This window comes from Abrus precatorius, unplaced genomic scaffold (genome assembly GCF_003935025.1).
Source record: "Abrus precatorius isolate BTA unplaced genomic scaffold, Abrus_2018 Scaffold3, whole genome shotgun sequence".
Taxonomy (NCBI): domain Eukaryota; kingdom Viridiplantae; phylum Streptophyta; class Magnoliopsida; order Fabales; family Fabaceae; genus Abrus; species Abrus precatorius.
Window position 1 is genome coordinate 10,286,523 of NW_020874373.1, and position 18,160 is coordinate 10,304,682.

Sequence of the window (18,160 nt, forward strand, 5' to 3'; positions counted from 1 at the left end):
CACCTACTCGATCTCTGGAGAGCCTACACTCTGCCTTCCTTCTTCTTAATTCTTAAACTGCGATTCCATTTTCCTTATACCTACCATTCATACACAACATTAAAAAATATATAAATATAAAATAAATATTATAATTGAACTATGTTTTAAAATAATTGAAATCAGCCGTAGATATATTATATAGATGTTGTCATTTCTAATTATAATTGATAATTTTACTTGTTATATATTCGTTCCAATTCAGCTGAGTATATTGAAAGTGAAAATTGAGCATTGTGTAGCTACTTGACAATTACAGCTTTACAACAACTGTTTCATGGAGTTTGGATTCAAAGAGTCTAACAAGCAACATACAAACAGACAAATTTTATAGTAATCATTTGCACGTTTTATTTCATAAAAGTTAGCAAAAAAAATCATTTCGCTTCTCGTGAATACATAATAATGTTGCGTATATATGATTATTTTCTCGAAATTGAATTGAATGAAAAAAGAGAAAAAGAAAACTCATGAAAGCATGGTTAAAAACATTGTTTAAAAAATTTCAATTGCTAAGCAGTGAAGTTAGCGTTGTTGTAGAAGCCATGCGAGTGATTATAAAATCTGAAAAGGGAAGTCGAAGTAGAAGCATATCCACTGACAAACGGTGAATTAAGATCGAACAGTGGGCAAATGTAACATGGGAGCAGCCAATGAAAACGACCTTGCAACCATAACCAATTAATTAACCTTTTCATATAATTTTATGCAAATTATCACTAAATATTTTGTCACACGATATTGGTTAAAGAATAATTCTTAAATACGTGAAATCATTTTTAGTGGGTTTAATTGCATCTTTTTGTTTTTTTAATTATTATAATCAATGGCAATTTTTTATTGTTTTATTTTTCCAATTTTTTTAAATTAAACTGTTCCGTCACCTTTTATTTATTCAAAGTTTTATTTTTTAAATTTAATTTTGATACGTGATAAGTTTATATTATTAATTAATTGCAATACGTGATAAATATTTTTTTTTAAATTATTATAAAAAACAATACTTTTACCGATATACGTAATTTAAATTCAACTTATGCTATATTTCTATTTTTATCTTGTCATGATCTTTATTCTTTACGCAAAATATTGGCAGTTAACTCATTATTATAATTATAATTTATTTAAAAAGTCATTTTGATAAATATTTTTTTTAAATTATTATAAAAAACAATACTTTTACCGATATACGTAATTTAAATTCAACTTATGCTATATTTCTATTTTTATCTTGTCATGATCTTTATTCTTTACGCAAAATATTGGCAGTTAACTCATTATTATAATTATAATTTATTTAAAAAGTCATTATAATTTAATTTCGGTGATAGTATCACGTATTTTTTCCTTTAAACTTTAATTTATTTTTTAAAATTTTTAAATGAACGTACATTTAATTAACAATATAAATAATTTTTTTAATATCATAGAGAGTAAATGTATGCTTTTGAAACAAACATTAATATCTTAAAAAAATAATATCTAAATTAAACACGATAATGAAATATTTTAAAAATTATTTTACAATATTTTAAAAATATTAAACGAATTTTTAACTTTCTCGAGAAATAAAATGATTAAGAAACATAATTTTAGAAAAACATATTTTTAAGAAATTATTATTTTTTGAACATCAAACGTCCTTTAAAATATTTCTATCAAAAAATATTTTTATGAACTTATTAACTAACATATCAAATGTATTAATTAAAAACAAATAATCATTTTTACTAAAAATATATTAGAAGTATATTAAATTTCATAATAAAAACATATCAATAATAATTTTTATTAATTTTTTAATTAGTATTCTGAACATTGATAATCATTTGTCTAATTTAAAAAAAATTAATAATATATTTTGTACCAAGCTAATAGGATTTATATACGATAATACGTTTCTATTTTCATTTATTTTAAACTTAAATAAAATTATATTTTTTTACTTTAAACATAATATTTGTTTGATTGCGCGTTAAAGTAAAGATGAATATAAAGTTTTTGAGAGAAGTTACATTGGACACTTTTAAGCTTTACTAAACAAGTTAAATTTAATAAATAATCTTTATTTATTAAATAAATTTTAGACCAACTTACGGAGCATATTCCTATTTATTAAAGAATTTAAAAAATTAACTCAAACTTGTAAACACTTCAAAACTTACACTCATTTAACACTCCTTATTTTACTTTTCCTTTCTAATTTATGTCACTATTTTTTAAAGGATTTGTAGATCCTCTAAGGAGTTAAAAATATCAATTTCTTAAAATTTAAAATAAAAACTTAAAATAATTGAATAAAATTTTAAAAATGAGATGGAAGAAAGGAAGAGGAAGAAGAGTGGTGTTAGGAAACAGGGCCCCCACAAGGATCACATCACACCCAATGAGATGGCGAAAAGGTTGACTTAATTACAGAATAAAGACAGAGAATAACCGGCCATACCCGGTGAACCTCGCGCACCGACACCCTTTCCCGGTCACCTTCACCACTACCTGTTCCGTTTTAAAATGTGTCCACGTTCCCGCACTCTCTTCCTGCCCCTGTCTCTCGCAACTCACGATACAATCACAACAACATCTCATTGTTTTGTCTGTAACAAAACACAGACCACACTCGCTAATCCCGAGGATTCCTTTTTTTTCCCCTGCCAACTTTTCCATCATTTTTGCTTACCCATCACTTCAAGATTAAAAACTCCCTCTGTTTGCAGTTTTCGGGGTAAGTTCCAACGTTTTTCACTGCCCCTCCCCAATCCTTCTTTATTATCACGGTTACAGGCTTACAGCTTTTTACTCTACTCTCTCTCTCTCCCCTTCTATGCTTTGTACTTCTTTTCTGTTCGTTTCACGTGAGATATGTCATCATGTCCTCACGAACTCAAAACTCCCGTATTGACTACACACTCTTGCTTGGTTTCTCTCAATCTCCTTGTTCGTTTTCTACACTCTTGTTTCATTCTCTGTATTGTACTTACCTCTTTTATTCCACTAATTTTTTTGCTCTTTTGTCTATATGTAGAAATGTGGAATGTTTCTGGATACGAGTTTCGTTGTCTTTTTATGTAAATCTTCGCATTTCGCGTGTACTTGACCTTTTTTATTTTGCTTTTTTCCCCTTTCTTGTCATTAAGCAGTGACTATAACTTCCTTTTCCTTGTGTTGTTGTTTTGTTTTGTGTGCGCGTTTTTTTTTTTTTTTGGAAAATTAAGGAAATGTAGCAGTTGATTGTTCAAGTTTCCACTCCTAAATCCTGATGTTACTCTTTCCTTGATGGGTTGGATTGGTCAAAGTTAATAGTTAAAAGAAAAAAAAAAGACGACATTTTTAAACAGATTAGTGACAGTTGTTAAATGGGTCTTCAAATTATTGGAATATAGCCAGCTAGCATATTTGACGATGGTGATGGTGGATATTTGTCAATCCTCTACTTCTAGGTCTCTGCTACACGATCGAGATTTTTTTTTTTTTAATTTTTTTCTCAGAAATGGTAACGGCATCTTGTTTAGTTGGCGATTCTTCTTTTTTGTTAAGAATATTTCCTCGGTATCACTGTGTCCTTGTCGTTCCATACTAATTCGACTTGGTACCACAAATTAGTGGTTTGTTTTTTTTATCTTGTCAGAAAAGGTGCATGTCTTGCTCCTGCAAAAGAGTAAAACAGACAAGTGATGATGTGTTCGGTCAATTTTAGGAACTAACTTCAATTTCACTATTGTGGACAAGATCGCAATGGATGCATTTCAATATCTCTGATTCATGCATCCGAGCTTTGTTTCTTAATGTTATATTTATTTATAATTATACCTGTATGTTCACATTTTGATTTCTGCTGCTGCCTAATCTCAATAGTAGTTATTTACTTTCTGAGGTCTTGATTTTTTTGGCTTGAAATTGAATTTGGTTCCCTTTCAGTTACTGCAAACTATGTGTAATATGAACTTTCTGCATTTGACATCTTTCAAGTTTTTCTATTTTGGGCTTATGCTTTGATATTCGCTATGATGAATGGTTCAAATGCCTTTACCCCTCCTCCAATCCATATAATATTTGCTGGTTTCCTTTTGTGATCTTTGCTTATCATCATCATTATTATTATTATGATGTTGTTGTTGTTGCGAATCTAACCACTTAGTTTTATCATTGCTTTTGTAGGTAGAACATAGTTTGTTTTGAGCCCCTAGGAAAACAGCTATACAAGAGGTTCTGCACGCAGTTTTATGGTGGTGGAAGGTGAAGCACTATTTTGGGGAGTAGGTATTAATAGTGGTTTCAGTTCAGACTCTAGGAATTGAGAACTTCCTTGCGCTTAAGGAGCTCGATAAGGTTAGTTAATGCTATCATTTTCCCCTGCCACAGCTTCTTCATTTGATTGATATTTGAAGGAATTTGAAAGTATGAAAGAAACTGAGAAGAGAAAAGCTTCAAGGAATAGTCAGACAAAGGGTTCAAGAAGAACCGAAAGGAGAGAGAATAAATTGCATCAAGATAATTCTTCCAAAATATTGAATGAAAAAGGAACTGAACCTAAGACACCCCAGGATAGTAGACCAACTGCAAATAATTTTATGAGTGATTCAAACACAGTCTCAGAGAATTCGGAAACTTATGAAAACGTGGTTATACATTATGTGGATGATGTCAACAGGTCTGAGGAGGCACTTGTCAAGATGAAAGTTAATGAAACGGCTGCTAATGAAAACAAAAATGAAGTAGCTGATGATCATTCCAGTGATTTGGAGAAAGAGCAAAAGGAAGTGAATGAAGAACTATCTGATACTGAGACAGTAAAGGATTCTGTATCTTCCCAAGGTGATTCTTTCACAAATGAGAATGAGAAAGTAGAAAAAGCTGCAAAAGATCCTAAAAGTAAGGTTAAAGTGAATCCTTCAGAAAGCAATCGTGGATCTCGGGAGAGATCTGATGGAAAAGGAAATAAATTGCAATCAAAGGTATCTGATAGCAATCAAAAGAAGCCAATGAACTCAAATAAAGGACCCTCCAAAGTTTCAAACAAAAATGCTTCAACCAATTCTAAGACTGTTAAAGTTCCTGTAAATGTTTCGTCTGAATCTTCTGAAGGTGTTGATGAAAAACCTGTTCCAGAGGTCAAGGAACTTGATATCCTGGATGGATCCTCCAATGGTGCACAGAGTGTGGGAAGTGAAGATGAAAGTCATGAAACCATTAATGCTGAAGAAAATGGTGAACATGAGGACGAGACAGGTTTGGAAATAAAAATTGAAGAAATGGAATTACGAATTGAAAAGCTTGAAGAGGAACTGAGAGAAGTTGCTGCTCTTGAAGTGTCACTTTATTCTGTTGTACCAGAGCATGGTAGCTCAGCACACAAGGTGCACACACCTGCTCGGCGCCTTTCCAGGCTGTATATACATGCTTGTAAGCACTGGAGCCAAAACAGGCGAGCAATAATTGCCAGGAATACTGTTTCTGGCCTTATTTTGGTTGCGAAGTCTTGTGGTAATGATGTTTCAAGGTGTGTATGTGCACTACTTTAAAAATTTGTCATTTACTGATTTTGAATATGAACAATAAATATGCTCTTCTTGATTTGTGATTTAGGCTAACTTTCTGGTTGTCAAATACCACTGTGCTGAGAGAGATAATTACTCAGGCTTTTGGAAATTCATGTCAACCTAGTCCCCTTAAAAGGTTGGCTGAGTCAAATGGGGCCAGCATGCGAAATGATGGGAAGTCTGCGGCATTGAAATGGAAGGGTAGCTCCAACGGTAAACCAGGAAATGGTTTTATGTCTCTTGTTGAAGATTGGCAAGAGACAGGAACCTTTACCTCTGCTCTAGAAAGAGTAGAATCATGGATCTTTTCTCGGATAGTGGAGTCAGTGTGGTGGCAGGTAAATGTTGCCTTGTGTGTGTTACATAATTGTGCTTCTATCTAAGATATGGATGCATTCACTGATGTAAGAAAATAACCATCCTTACATATATAGCTATTTTGACTTGAGATAAGCTTATAATGATCGTCATTAAATGTATGGCATTTATTTAAGTGTCATCAATAATATTCATTCAATATGTTGCAGAATTGATATATTGTAAGTACATCTCATGCACTCTGGGATGCTCTGGACATGGTTGATCTGATACAATTTTTGAAAGCATTTTTAATGAGTTAAGAATCATGTTATGTTTTCAGGCTTTGACTCCCCATATGCAGTCTCCAGTTGGGGACTCTTCTTCTAATAAACCCATTGGGAGACTGCTGGGACCTGCTTTGGGTGATCACAATCAAGGAAACTTTTCCATCAATCTCTGGAGAAATGCTTTCCAAGATGCTTTTCAACGACTCTGTCCTGTTCGAGCAGGAGGGCATGAGTGTGGTTGTTTGCCTGTGTTGGCTAGAATGGTGTGATTTTTTTTTATTTAATAATATCCTTCCATTCTTGTAGATGTTTATAATTTCCCTTTCCTTTGTTCTAAGGACTGAATAGATTTAAATTCTTTCACCAGGTTATGGAACAGTGCATTGCAAGACTAGATGTTGCTATGTTCAATGCGATTCTTCGGGAGTCAGCCCTTGAGATCCCAACTGATCCTATATCAGATCCTATTGTAGATTCAAAGGTTTTGCCAATTCCAGCAGGAGATTTAAGCTTTGGGTCTGGTGCACAGCTAAAAAATTCTGTATGTCTTTTTTCTGCTCGTTACTGCTTGGTGTTCACACATTGTCTAAAAGTTGAATTTGAATATGACCCAACTTGGGCAAGCTTATAGACAAGTCTTTACAGGAGAATATAATCAATATAAAAAATAAATAAAAATTTTCTCATAAATTAAAAACAACTTGTACATCTCAACTTTTAGAGAAGCTAAACAAATCTAAAAAATAGAGAAGCATAGGTTGATTTTAACTCAAGAGAGGAATTTGTTTTATTTTATTACTTAATTTTTTATTCCTGTAATAACTTATTGATAAGTTTATCTAAATTGGACCTATATATGTACTTCTAATCTGGCAGTAGTAAACTTTCTCATCTACAACAGAACATCTGTTTCTTTGGGGGATAGTTCTTGATGGGAGCCTTTAAAAAAACCTGTTATAAAATTAAGAGAACAATAAAGAGATTTTATCTTCTAAGCAGCTGCTTGAGTTGAAACTAAATCTTGTAGGTACCTCTTCCATCATCTGTCTGCAGATATCTAGGGTATAAGATGAGTACTGTTTCTGTTTGTCAGTTCAACTTTTCTGTCTAGCATGAATTTATTACTTTATATTTTTTCTTTTTTTGGGATAAAAAAGCATGGTAATTTTTCATGACAAATTTGGTGTATTGGACCCCCATATATTCTAACTTCATTCATAATCCCCTCAGATCATCATCTGCCCATAAGATTTCATGTTTGCGTATGTGATTTTAACTCTTCAGATGCCTTGTGGTATGGTTTATTGATCTCCTTCCTGTGGGAATGTCCAAAGCCACCAAAAATGGTACCATTGAAAGGAATGATAAAATGAATTGACAAAATTTGGGGTTTATATTGCTTAGTTGATGTGAGTCATGTGACTATTATGCAGTATCAGTGATTCATCATGTAGAAAAGTCATGCTTTAGGTGTTTATGCTTACGGAAGAGCTACCTTAACTGCAGGTTGGCAATTGGTCTAGATGGCTTACTGACATGTTTGGCATGGACGCTGAAGACAGTCTACATGAAGATCAAGAGAACAGTGAGAATAATGAAAGGCAGGGTGGAGATGGTGAACCTAAATCTTTTGTTCTCCTTAATGACTTGAGTGACCTTCTGATGCTCCCTAAAGACATGCTTATAGATACAAAAATCAGACAGGAGGTTAATTTCATGAATTAAATACAATTTTCTTCTGTGGCATATCATTTTCACTCTTTGTTGGTTTGTCATTGCATTTATTCTATCACTTGTATTGTTTTACAGGTGTGTCCATCCATCAGTCTTTCATTGATTATACGTGTTCTTTGTAACTTCACTCCAGATGAGTTCTGTCCAGACCCTGTTCCAGGAGCTGTCTTGGAGGCCTTAAATGGGGAGGTATACCATACATCACTTTCCATTTAAGTTGTTCATAAGGTTACAACAGAAAAATAAAGTCAACATTAAATTTTGTTATTTTATGGTATGTTATAAACACCAACCTCCTGGCTATTAAAGTTTGGTTTCTCTCACTCATCATACTTAACACCATAACCAATTTTCATTAGCAAGGAAAGAATAAACAATTTATTTCTATTCTAAAATTGATAATGACGCCTTTAATATTTCAAGGGGTAATATTTTAAATAAGTCAATATCTAGTTTAGTTCCTTATTTATAAGTGTTGACAATTATAATCCCTGATTTTACAAAAACCTCACTTGACTTTTACAAGACAACATTTATTTTAGTTCTTTTTGATATAAAACAACAATGAAAAATAAAGTAAAAAAGGACTAAAAGGAATAAAGTGATTTTTTTATAAAGTTAATAATAAAATTAACCGACTCTTATTATTAGAGGACTAAAATAGATTTACTAGTATTTTAACCTTCTGCTATACTTAAGAGCACAATAATTCTGAAAACTAGTTTAATGAATTTGTTTACTTTTTTAGACTATTGTGGAGAGAAGATTATCGGCGGAATCTATAAGAAGCTTCCCCTATGTGGCTGCTCCGGTTGTGTATACACCTCCCTCTTCAGCTAATGTGGCAGAGAAAGTTGCAGAGGCAGGAGGAAAGTCTCACTTGGGAAGGAATGTATCAGCTGTTCAAAGGAGAGGATACACAAGTGATGAAGAGCTAGAGGAACTTGATTCCCCTCTCACATCCATCGTTGATAAAATGCCTTCATCTCCAACAATCTCTGATAATGGAAAAGGTAACCACAAAGAGCAAGGAAACCCCCCCATAACAAATGCTAGATATCAACTCTTACGTGAAGTTTGGTCCATGTGAACCTTTTGTCACTTTCACATGTGTACCTGAGCGCTTTTACCAAAGGATAAATGAATATTTAGCAACAAGGAATTGTTAATTGAGATAATAAAAATAAATGGATTAGAAAGATTCTACATACATTGAGAATCTCCATCAATAGCAGAGCTTAAAACCTGCATTTTTTTTCTTGTATATAAGGATAAGTCATTTTAGCTTAGCATTGAAGAATTTTTGTTCAAGTATTTACATCTTCATGTTTGTTTATTAATTATTATTATAGCTTGCAAGATATATTTGTAATAGATTTTTTAATATTAATTTGTCATTAAGAGTATATTAAAAGATTTTCAAAACTTATGCACTACAGAGTATTAGCTTAGCTTAACTTGATACGACATCGTTCTATGCTTTTCACGTTTCTTAGGGTGTTATGAACCACACTTTTCTGGGTAAGGCAACACGTGACTTGATTCTTTTCTTTCTTTTGGTCAACGTGGCCTGTTTCAACTTCCTGAATCTTCTAAAGATCTTCTGCGGTTAGATTAACATTTTAATAAATATCTATGAGGTGAAAATAAAAAATAAAATTAATTAATCATTTTTATCAGTTCAATTAATTTATATTTTTTATTTTTTTCAAAACTTTTCTCATTTAAGTTTATTTAAACATGAAGTATGCAAGACTGCAATTTTTCAAGCATTTAATTAAAAATTTACTTAAACTGGATCTAGATCTAATTATAAAGAGACTTCTATAAAACATGTATTGGATATGTACAAATCGCACATCTGTGTTTAGACTGTTCAGAAAAAAAAATAATTGAATTGAAAAAAGATAAGTTTTACTTGGAATATAATAAGGTAATATATTGAATGTATGTTTGATAAAACTAACAGCTAACTAAATTAATAAATATAAATTCACACAAAAATGTGTTTATATGATTATCTTTCTGTATGTCTGTAATTTTATATATAAAATATATTTTAGGTAATTATAGTTTTATGTTTTTAGTTACTTTTAAACTTTTCATTTTTTTTTGTTTAATGATAAAATATTTTATTAAAAATTTAAAATAAATAATAAGAATAATGTAATGTTATTGGAGAAATTTTATTGAAATAGATAGTGTAAACTATAATACTAAAAGATAAAAAAAAATGAGAAATTTTATTAAAGTATTAATTAAGGATAAAGCTGCAGATATTTTAAGTAAAACTTGGTCATACTGCTTCTGTAGTTATGAATATAATTGAGAATCGGCATAGTTACTTGATTCCTATCATTAGATAGGATGCTTATGGGGTCTTTTGCTCGAGACTAGTTTTGTAATTTTAAGGCTTTAGCTCTTCTGTATATAAAAATAAATATAATAACATTAAGTGATGAGGTTAAATGTTATTTATATAAAATCTAAAAAAGTTATGAGTTAGTAAAAATTTGTTAATCAAACACTTTTACTTTTAGTCAAACAAGGTTTAATTTCGTTAGGTTATTAACTAAAAATTGACATTGTATAATTATTTGTATCTCTGACCTTTTTTTTTTCATATGCATGTATTTTTAAAATATTTTCTTATCACATCATAAGCTGCCTAAAATAACTTTTAATACACAATTTTTTTATTTTGGGTCTACAACTCAGCATCATTTTAAGAAACTGAGCGTTTACACAGTATGTTTCTTATTGGGCCAAGTAAAGTGGAAAACTCTGCCCATTTTATGGTACTCGACCAATAAATTTGACAAAATAAAAAAAGACAGAATTTAGGTGTAATATAAGTATTCTTGGTGTTTTTTTAAATAAGAATTAAAATTTCACCTTTATTAATGTACTAATATTTAATCTCAATTTTTATCATGCGTTTCATTAAGGTGAAACTTCAATTCTGATTGGATAATAACACCAATAGTATCCTATACTTAAATTTTGTAAAAAATAAAAGTAAATTAGAAAAAAATTTAAAAAATAATTTATAAATAAATATAAAAACAAAAATAGGTGCAGTATATAGGTACGGTATATCAATCAGCAATACATATAAACTTTTATTGTTACTTACATTTACTTATATATATTACTGAGGGGATTTAGTGAAACTCGGTATTTTTGTACTCATCAGAGAATAACAATAATAGTATTTATGATAATGTACGTAAATATTTGTCTAAATATAAATAATTAAAATATAATTTAAGAATATTATTAATCATAACACAATTAATAAAAATATAATTAATAATTACCTTGAAATTCATATTTTGTTTCATGTTTTGAAATAAATTAATAATATTATCTTTAAATTTCTGTTATAAGTAAAGTTTTAGTGATTTTTACTTTTATCATGAGCAAATTTTATAACAATTGTTTTTCTTGTACAGAAAATGTATAAGTTAAGAAAAAAGCACAATGTTTTATTAAAAGATTATTAATTTAAATAAAATTTTATTTAATATTATTTTTTAATAATTAAAATGTTAATAAATTTTTATTTTTATAGTTATTTACTTTTAAATTGGTAGACACGTTTAAACTATCACTTCGAGCCCTTTTATGCAATAGAAAGCTTTGCTGCCCATTATTTCTCAATTAGGGTCAAGTTTTTTTAATTCTTCAAATCCTAAGATAATGAAAATAAAGACTAACATTTTCTTAATAATCCATCGAGTTAGTCCTTGAAAGAGCCATACTTGTACACATATAAAATGCAAATAAGCTTTCTGTAGGACACTTCTTTTTTTTTTTGAAAAAAAAGATAATATTATTAAAAAAGAGAGAACGGGAGAACAACTTTTTAAGGTAGGATATTGAATACAACTAAGCCTTAGCCACTAAAAAACTCTAATAAATTAAATTAGACATCTAATTAGATTAAAAAAAACCAAACTAAAACATTTAAGTGTTCTTTTTTGTCAACAAATATTCAAGTCTTTTACACAAGCATTTCACCCTTCCAGCAAAACAAATAATAACCTTAAGAATTCCAGTCTAAAGCTTGACATGGGCCATCTTTTTTTGCACGAGATCTAATAGTAATTAAGAAAGACAAAACTACATGTAATTAATAAAAAGCAAATAAATTATCTCAAACCACCATCGATTAACGCTAATTTATTCCATTTCACCTCACGTATCTGATGGGATCCCTCAATATATTAAAAACAGGCTATTAATAGATAGCGAAAAAAGAAGATATGTAATCTCCAACTCTAAATCGTGATTTTTTTTTTACAGCGTTAAAATCACTTGGAGAAAGCAAAATTTCTTGACCATGCATAATCAACGGAAGCTCCTTCACATTCGGTGTCAAGAGTGACATGTCATATGAGTAAGCCTGTCAAAAAACCAGTTAAAAGCAAAAGTGTAAATATTTTTTTCGTCAATAAAAATGTATCACTTTTCAATACTTAAAAATAGCCCACACTGATGAAACCATTAAAATAATGACTACAACAAATTTATCTTTTCTTTTGCACATCCCAAACTAGTCCAACATGCTTTTGATGTCCATTTTAGAATTCACCTTCAAGTTCCCAACTCAATTCATTATTTGATCCAAGAATTGAATCTGGATTCAAGAAATTGAATCGCGTAATTCTTACCTATTAGCACATATAGAGCTCACCTTTTATCTCACCTAAAAAATGACTCTAAGATGCATCTACAATAATAATTCATTTCTATACAGAGCAAAAACCACTACCGAGTCCTCTCATTTACAATTACAATTAATTTCTACCAGACCAAACCACCGTTGAGTCCTCTTGTCTAAGTACTAATACAACAACCATGACCAAAAAAAGTACTGTACGTACAACAACAAAGCTAAACTGGTATCTTACCATAGACGGAAATCAAGTTTCACAAAATATAGTTATTTGGAAAAAAAAAAAACAAACATAATTTAAATTTGAAAGCATAAATGTACGTAGCTTAAAAACCATGCTTAACACTCGGTGCACAATGCTTGGAGGATAACGGGGTTCAAATTCAGCTTTAAATCATCAAGTTGTCATATATAATATGGTATTTTAACAATACATATTAAAACGAGAAGGTATATAAATATTCAAGCCAACATATATAAAAGAGCATGCTGCATGCAAGCTCTCAAGTTCACCAGTCTTGCACTACTATCATACTATTATATTATAAATGTTTAACTTCAAGTATGGACAATATAGATTTCTTCACAGGGAAACCTATTCAACATTGAAATCCAGAGAATTGATTAATTCATAGGCTTCTCAACTTATCCATTAACATCACCATCAATTTCCATTAGGCTTTCAAGTTGCTGCTCCCCCTCTTCGTTCCAATTGATCATAATTCTCGCAAGATGCGCAAAAGGCCGAAAAATTTGCGCGATGTTGACACTGTCTTTTGGCTTATAAATTATTTTCTCGTCAGTTTCCCCATGCTGAATGGCCTCAACGTTGTAAAACTTGATATGAAAATTAGTAATGGCGTTGTGCCCTTTCAGCTTTATGCTTTCAACATCAAAAGCCCTTCCCGCTTCCTCTTCTGTGTCTGTTTACATAATTAAAAGATCAGAAACTAATCAGGGCTTTAATTAATTGGCTTAAATGAATATTTTAAAAATACTACTGCATATATAGAATATGTTAATTAAATGGTTAAATGATTTCACCGAATGTTCCAAGAGATCTGTGGTTTCCGCTGCCTAAACCGTAATATGCTTGCCATTTCCCAGTTGATAAATCTCTGCTTTACAATTAAGTAAAAATGAGAGAGAGAGAGAGAGAGAGATATGTATATATAGCTAGAAATCAAGAGAGTTACTTCTGATATACCTGGTGACTCCACGATACATGGACATGAGTTTGGAAAAAGTGAAACTTAACCTGGGTATACCAAGAAAACTAGTTAGGAAAAGAGAGGGTACTTTGATATCTAATTCTTATATTTTCATAAATTTTTTTATATCAATTTTTTTATCTCTTTCTTCTTTTTTTATCACATTATCCGGCACATTTTTATTTTCTATCTCATTCTCTCTACCCATCTAACACTAAAAAAATGGGGTGTCACATTTCTCTTCTGATATTACCTTTTGACAGTATCCACAACTTCAGTTTGTGTCATGTCAGCCATAGCCTGCAGTGCTGTCTTGTATTGAGTTTCCTGGAACAATAATAGCGTTACCACAACACCAGTCTTGTATAGTGTTTGAAGATGCAATTTTGCTAAATATAATGTGATTAAGGGTAACAAAGAGTGAATTTGATTGATTATTGTATTAAGGAAATCAGATTGATGCTTGTAACAAATTAATAATGCTAAAATCAACTGAAAAAGATATCCAAAATGAGCACTAACCGAAAATCAATTGAAAGCCATGTCTATGAGGTTCTGAGTATTCTTTTCATATATAGTACCTTTCAATTTACTTCTCGACACATTCTGGAGTTCTAAGATTAACTTTTACGGTGTTATCACTTATTAATACCATTTCTTGCTATAAAAAACAATTCTGCTATTTGAACTATTAAAATGAGACATCGTATATAATTTTTTTAAAATTTTTTTCTATATATACGTATTCCAAAAATACATCCTAAAACACAAAAGAATACCTTTATATGTCTACTTTTGAGTGTTAAAAAAGTATTTTTCTTTTCTTTAAAAAATATTTCATATGCCACTAAAAGTGAATATATTTAGTTATGATATCATATACAGTATTATTTGCGTATGCATGCAAGAGATATATGACACGTAAATTTAACAGTAGCTTAAAAAGCTTACTGGAAAATTTGTTTTTGCTCTGGATCCCCAAAGTTTGAAGGCCACCAAGTCATGAGCTCTGGCTGCTGTCTCGGCCTTGTCAAATTTACCTGCTCAAATTATTTATCAGTCGAAGCATCCACGACATATATTCATAATTACCAAATCTACAAAGGATTTGTTTTTTCAGTTCAATTCATGTAGCTATAAAAATTATTAATTGCATTAGAGATAATCATACATATAACAAATTACCTTTTTTTACCTACCATTAACAAAATATTTAATATATTAGCGACAAGGTATATCATGTTTTCATCACCTTGCACATTATTGAAATGTTCTCATTCAAAAAAATCACTGGTCAAATCTAAGGTATTATATATATAAGATTGTTGGACATCCTTTTGAGAAAAAAAAATTGTAGCAAAAAAGGTAGAAAGAAATTAAACAAGTAATGAGATATAAAAAAAGAGGCTGCAATGCAAGAATATATATCAAAGTTGAATTAAAAATGAACTTCCCCTTTTGTAAGGAATCTAAAAAGTACTTGAGCAGGTTGGTTCACTCACCAAGATAAACTGCAAGATACATAGGTAAAGATAATATTAGAATCTTGAACCTACAAATGGTGAATGGTTTTTTTTAATCGTTTCAGCAAAATTATGTATAGATAGAACAGTAGTAATATACAGAGGGAATGGAAATTATGAATTAACATTACTTGTTCGATTGCTTTCGGTTACATGATCATTAATGTCACGTACATAAACTTCATACATTGGTCCATCATTGATTCTGAGTTCACACAAAACCCATGTTAGCTAGGCACAAAGAATAATTAATGCAGATTTATCAACGCAAAGATACAAAGGAGTATGCATACTTTTGTACTCCCTCATATTTTTGGGACTCCTCCCTATCATCCCTCCGATGATCACCAAAAACTGTTACTTCAGAAGCATTAGCAATAGGCTGAACAGATGAGATATCATGATTGGAGCTTGGATTCATGTTTTTCTTGCTTTCTTACTGATTAGAAAGGGAAATCCTAAAGATCAAAGAAAAATTCCTAGTAAACTAACAGTTTGAATAAACACTCATCTAGCTGTCACGGTTGATTCACATTTGAACATGCATACATATGGTAGTGCAAAAACACCATACGTTTCTACTTACTATATATCCTATTCAATCTTTTCGATAAAATAGTACTATTTATGTAACATGCAATTGTTCCCATATGTATATATATACTATGACTACTCCTTTATTGAGCTACTAGTATAGATGTATACCTTGATAGAAATGAATATATGCATGTGCTAGACTAGTTAGCATATATAGCACCAATTTCCAAACTCGGAAACAATAGTTTCATTGGGAACACTGTAAGAGTGATATTAATGCACAATTCTCAAGGGTTTATCATGTAACCGTAAAAGTAGTGATAGGAGTTTATATATTTTTTCGCAATTGGGCTGGTTGAACCATTGGATCATGGTATGATTTTTGTTTAAGAGCCTTAAGTAAAAAAAAAAACTATTACACATTTGTTTTCAATTAAGTGGATGAACCTCCGAGTTATTTTCTCTAAAAAAACATATAAAAATATTAATCTTTAGAAAAAAAATAATTTTTAAAAAAAATAAAAATAAATAAATAAAAAATGTAAAATATAATAATATCATTTATATAATTAAATTCTTTGTCACCCTCCGCACTCGATCTCGGTATTAACCATCTAAATAATAAAAGAATCTATTGCCTATTATATACTATTATTGTCATTGCTCATCCTCACCGAGGTTAGTATCACCATTATATTAATATTACTAGTTGTCACAGTTAACATCGATGTTGCTGTTATGATTGCTCTTTTACTATTTTCACCTCTATTACCTCAACTATTTATTGTTTTCATTCACCAATATTATATATTATATGTCTACTGATTTTCATAATAACAATGTTGCATTTAATTTTTTTAACACATTAAATTTTATTTAAATTAATTATTTTGAATATTTGGATAACATATGACTTAATAAATTTAGTCAATATTACTTTTTATTGTCAGTTTTGTGTTTGTATTGTTATTTTAAAAATATTTAAAGAAGATGTAATATTTTTAAAATAATTTATAAAAATAAATTAATAAAATGATAATATAAAATAGTAAAACATAAAAATTTTATGGTTAATACTCAAATAAAATTATAAAATAATATTTAAAAAATTATTTATAAAATTATATGAACAAAATTATTACTATGATTTAATAATTATTAATAATAAAATCAAATATTAGATAAATATGTAACTTAATTTGATAATAAAGTATTATATTTTATTTAATAACAATAATTCATTATAAATATTTAATATTATACAAATTTAATTTTTTTTTGTCTATTTTTAAACAAGTTTATTTATTTACAAGTTTATAGTAAAAAATACATTATGTAAAATATCTTTTATAGATTTTAATAATTTTTTAAAGGTTATTGGCCAATGGGTTAGGCCTCTCTTACTTAACTCAGAGAACTTTTTGGCTCTATGGACATTTTAAATTGTAGATATTTTGGCCTAATTTAGGAATGATCTACTTGAATTCTCTAAACACTTACCACTAGTATTATTTTACTATCTCCACCTTTATTACCATCCTAATCATTATCACTATTATCATTTTACTATTATCACTGCTATTACTTCTTTTATCACTATTATTGTCACAATTATTACTACCATAAGTTATTATAGTCACCATTATTGCTATCACCTTGAACTTCACTATTAGTCACTACTTTTATTATTATCCTTGATCACCTAAACTATTTACTACCATTGCCTATTTATTGCTACTAATTATTCTTGTGTTTCACAAATAAATTCACATATGTAATAAATAATTTGTATATTTTAAATTAAAAATTTAGAAACTAAACTATATAAAAGAAAAAAATAAAACCAAAACCACAAAACTAAAATTAAGCGTAATTTTTATAATTTTCAAAACTTCAACTTAAAAATCACATCCAAATATGACCTGGTTTATCAAGTCTCAATTTTGAACTCTCTCAACTTGAGATATAGACCCCCTCTCGAGGTGACAAGAATTGGACATCTAATTCTATTTTTGCTTAAATAAAATGACATTTTTTTATGCAAAATTAGTTTAAACAAATTTTGTACATATAGGGATTGGGCGTGGGGAAAGAGGGGACTCGAATGGCTGGAGATGGAGAAAGTAGGTAGTATAAGGGTGATGGTAGAAAGAGTGGAGGGTTAAGGAGTTAGGTATGGAGAAAAGAGAGAGAGATAGATATGGGGTGAGGTAAGGGTGAAAAGAGGAAGAGAGGACTTAGGTATGAAAAGGAAATAATGGTTGAATATAGAGATTGATGAGGGAGTGTTAGGTATGGAGAAGAAAGAGAG

General features: G+C 29.9%; 2 protein-coding genes across 5 annotated transcripts; one reads left to right on the forward strand and one right to left on the reverse strand.

Moving 5' to 3' along the window:
* The first annotated feature begins 2,599 nt into the window (after window positions 1-2,599).
* On the forward strand, window positions 2,600-9,164 carry LOC113861464. Of its 4 annotated transcripts, none has more exons than XM_027494291.1 (9): window positions 2,600-2,761; window positions 4,195-4,365; window positions 4,436-5,536; window positions 5,623-5,914; window positions 6,217-6,426; window positions 6,531-6,704; window positions 7,670-7,870; window positions 7,973-8,086; window positions 8,646-9,164. In XM_027494291.1, exons 3-9 carry the CDS (start codon window positions 4,437-4,439, stop codon window positions 8,985-8,987), a joined length of 2,433 nt encoding a protein of 810 aa, XP_027350092.1. In that variant the 5' UTR covers window positions 2,600-2,761; window positions 4,195-4,365; window position 4,436; the 3' UTR covers window positions 8,988-9,164. The 4 variants fall into 4 exon arrangements, with proteins under 4 accessions (XP_027350092.1, XP_027350093.1, XP_027350090.1 ...); XM_027494292.1 differs by having other exon boundaries at window positions 4,688-5,536; XM_027494289.1 differs by having other exon boundaries at window positions 4,199-5,536.
* Window positions 9,165-13,223: 4,059 nt separating this feature from the next.
* Window positions 13,224-15,733, reverse strand: LOC113862154 (AP2-like ethylene-responsive transcription factor PLT2). The gene is made up of 6 exons (XM_027495284.1): window positions 15,606-15,733; window positions 15,444-15,517; window positions 14,741-14,829; window positions 14,043-14,116; window positions 13,775-13,836; window positions 13,224-13,501 (listed from the first exon to the last, which is right to left on the reverse strand). The coding sequence occupies exons 1-6, from the start codon at window positions 15,731-15,733 to the stop codon at window positions 13,224-13,226; spliced, it is 705 nt and encodes a 234-aa protein (XP_027351085.1).
* Between the last annotated feature and the right edge of the window lie 2,427 nt (window positions 15,734-18,160).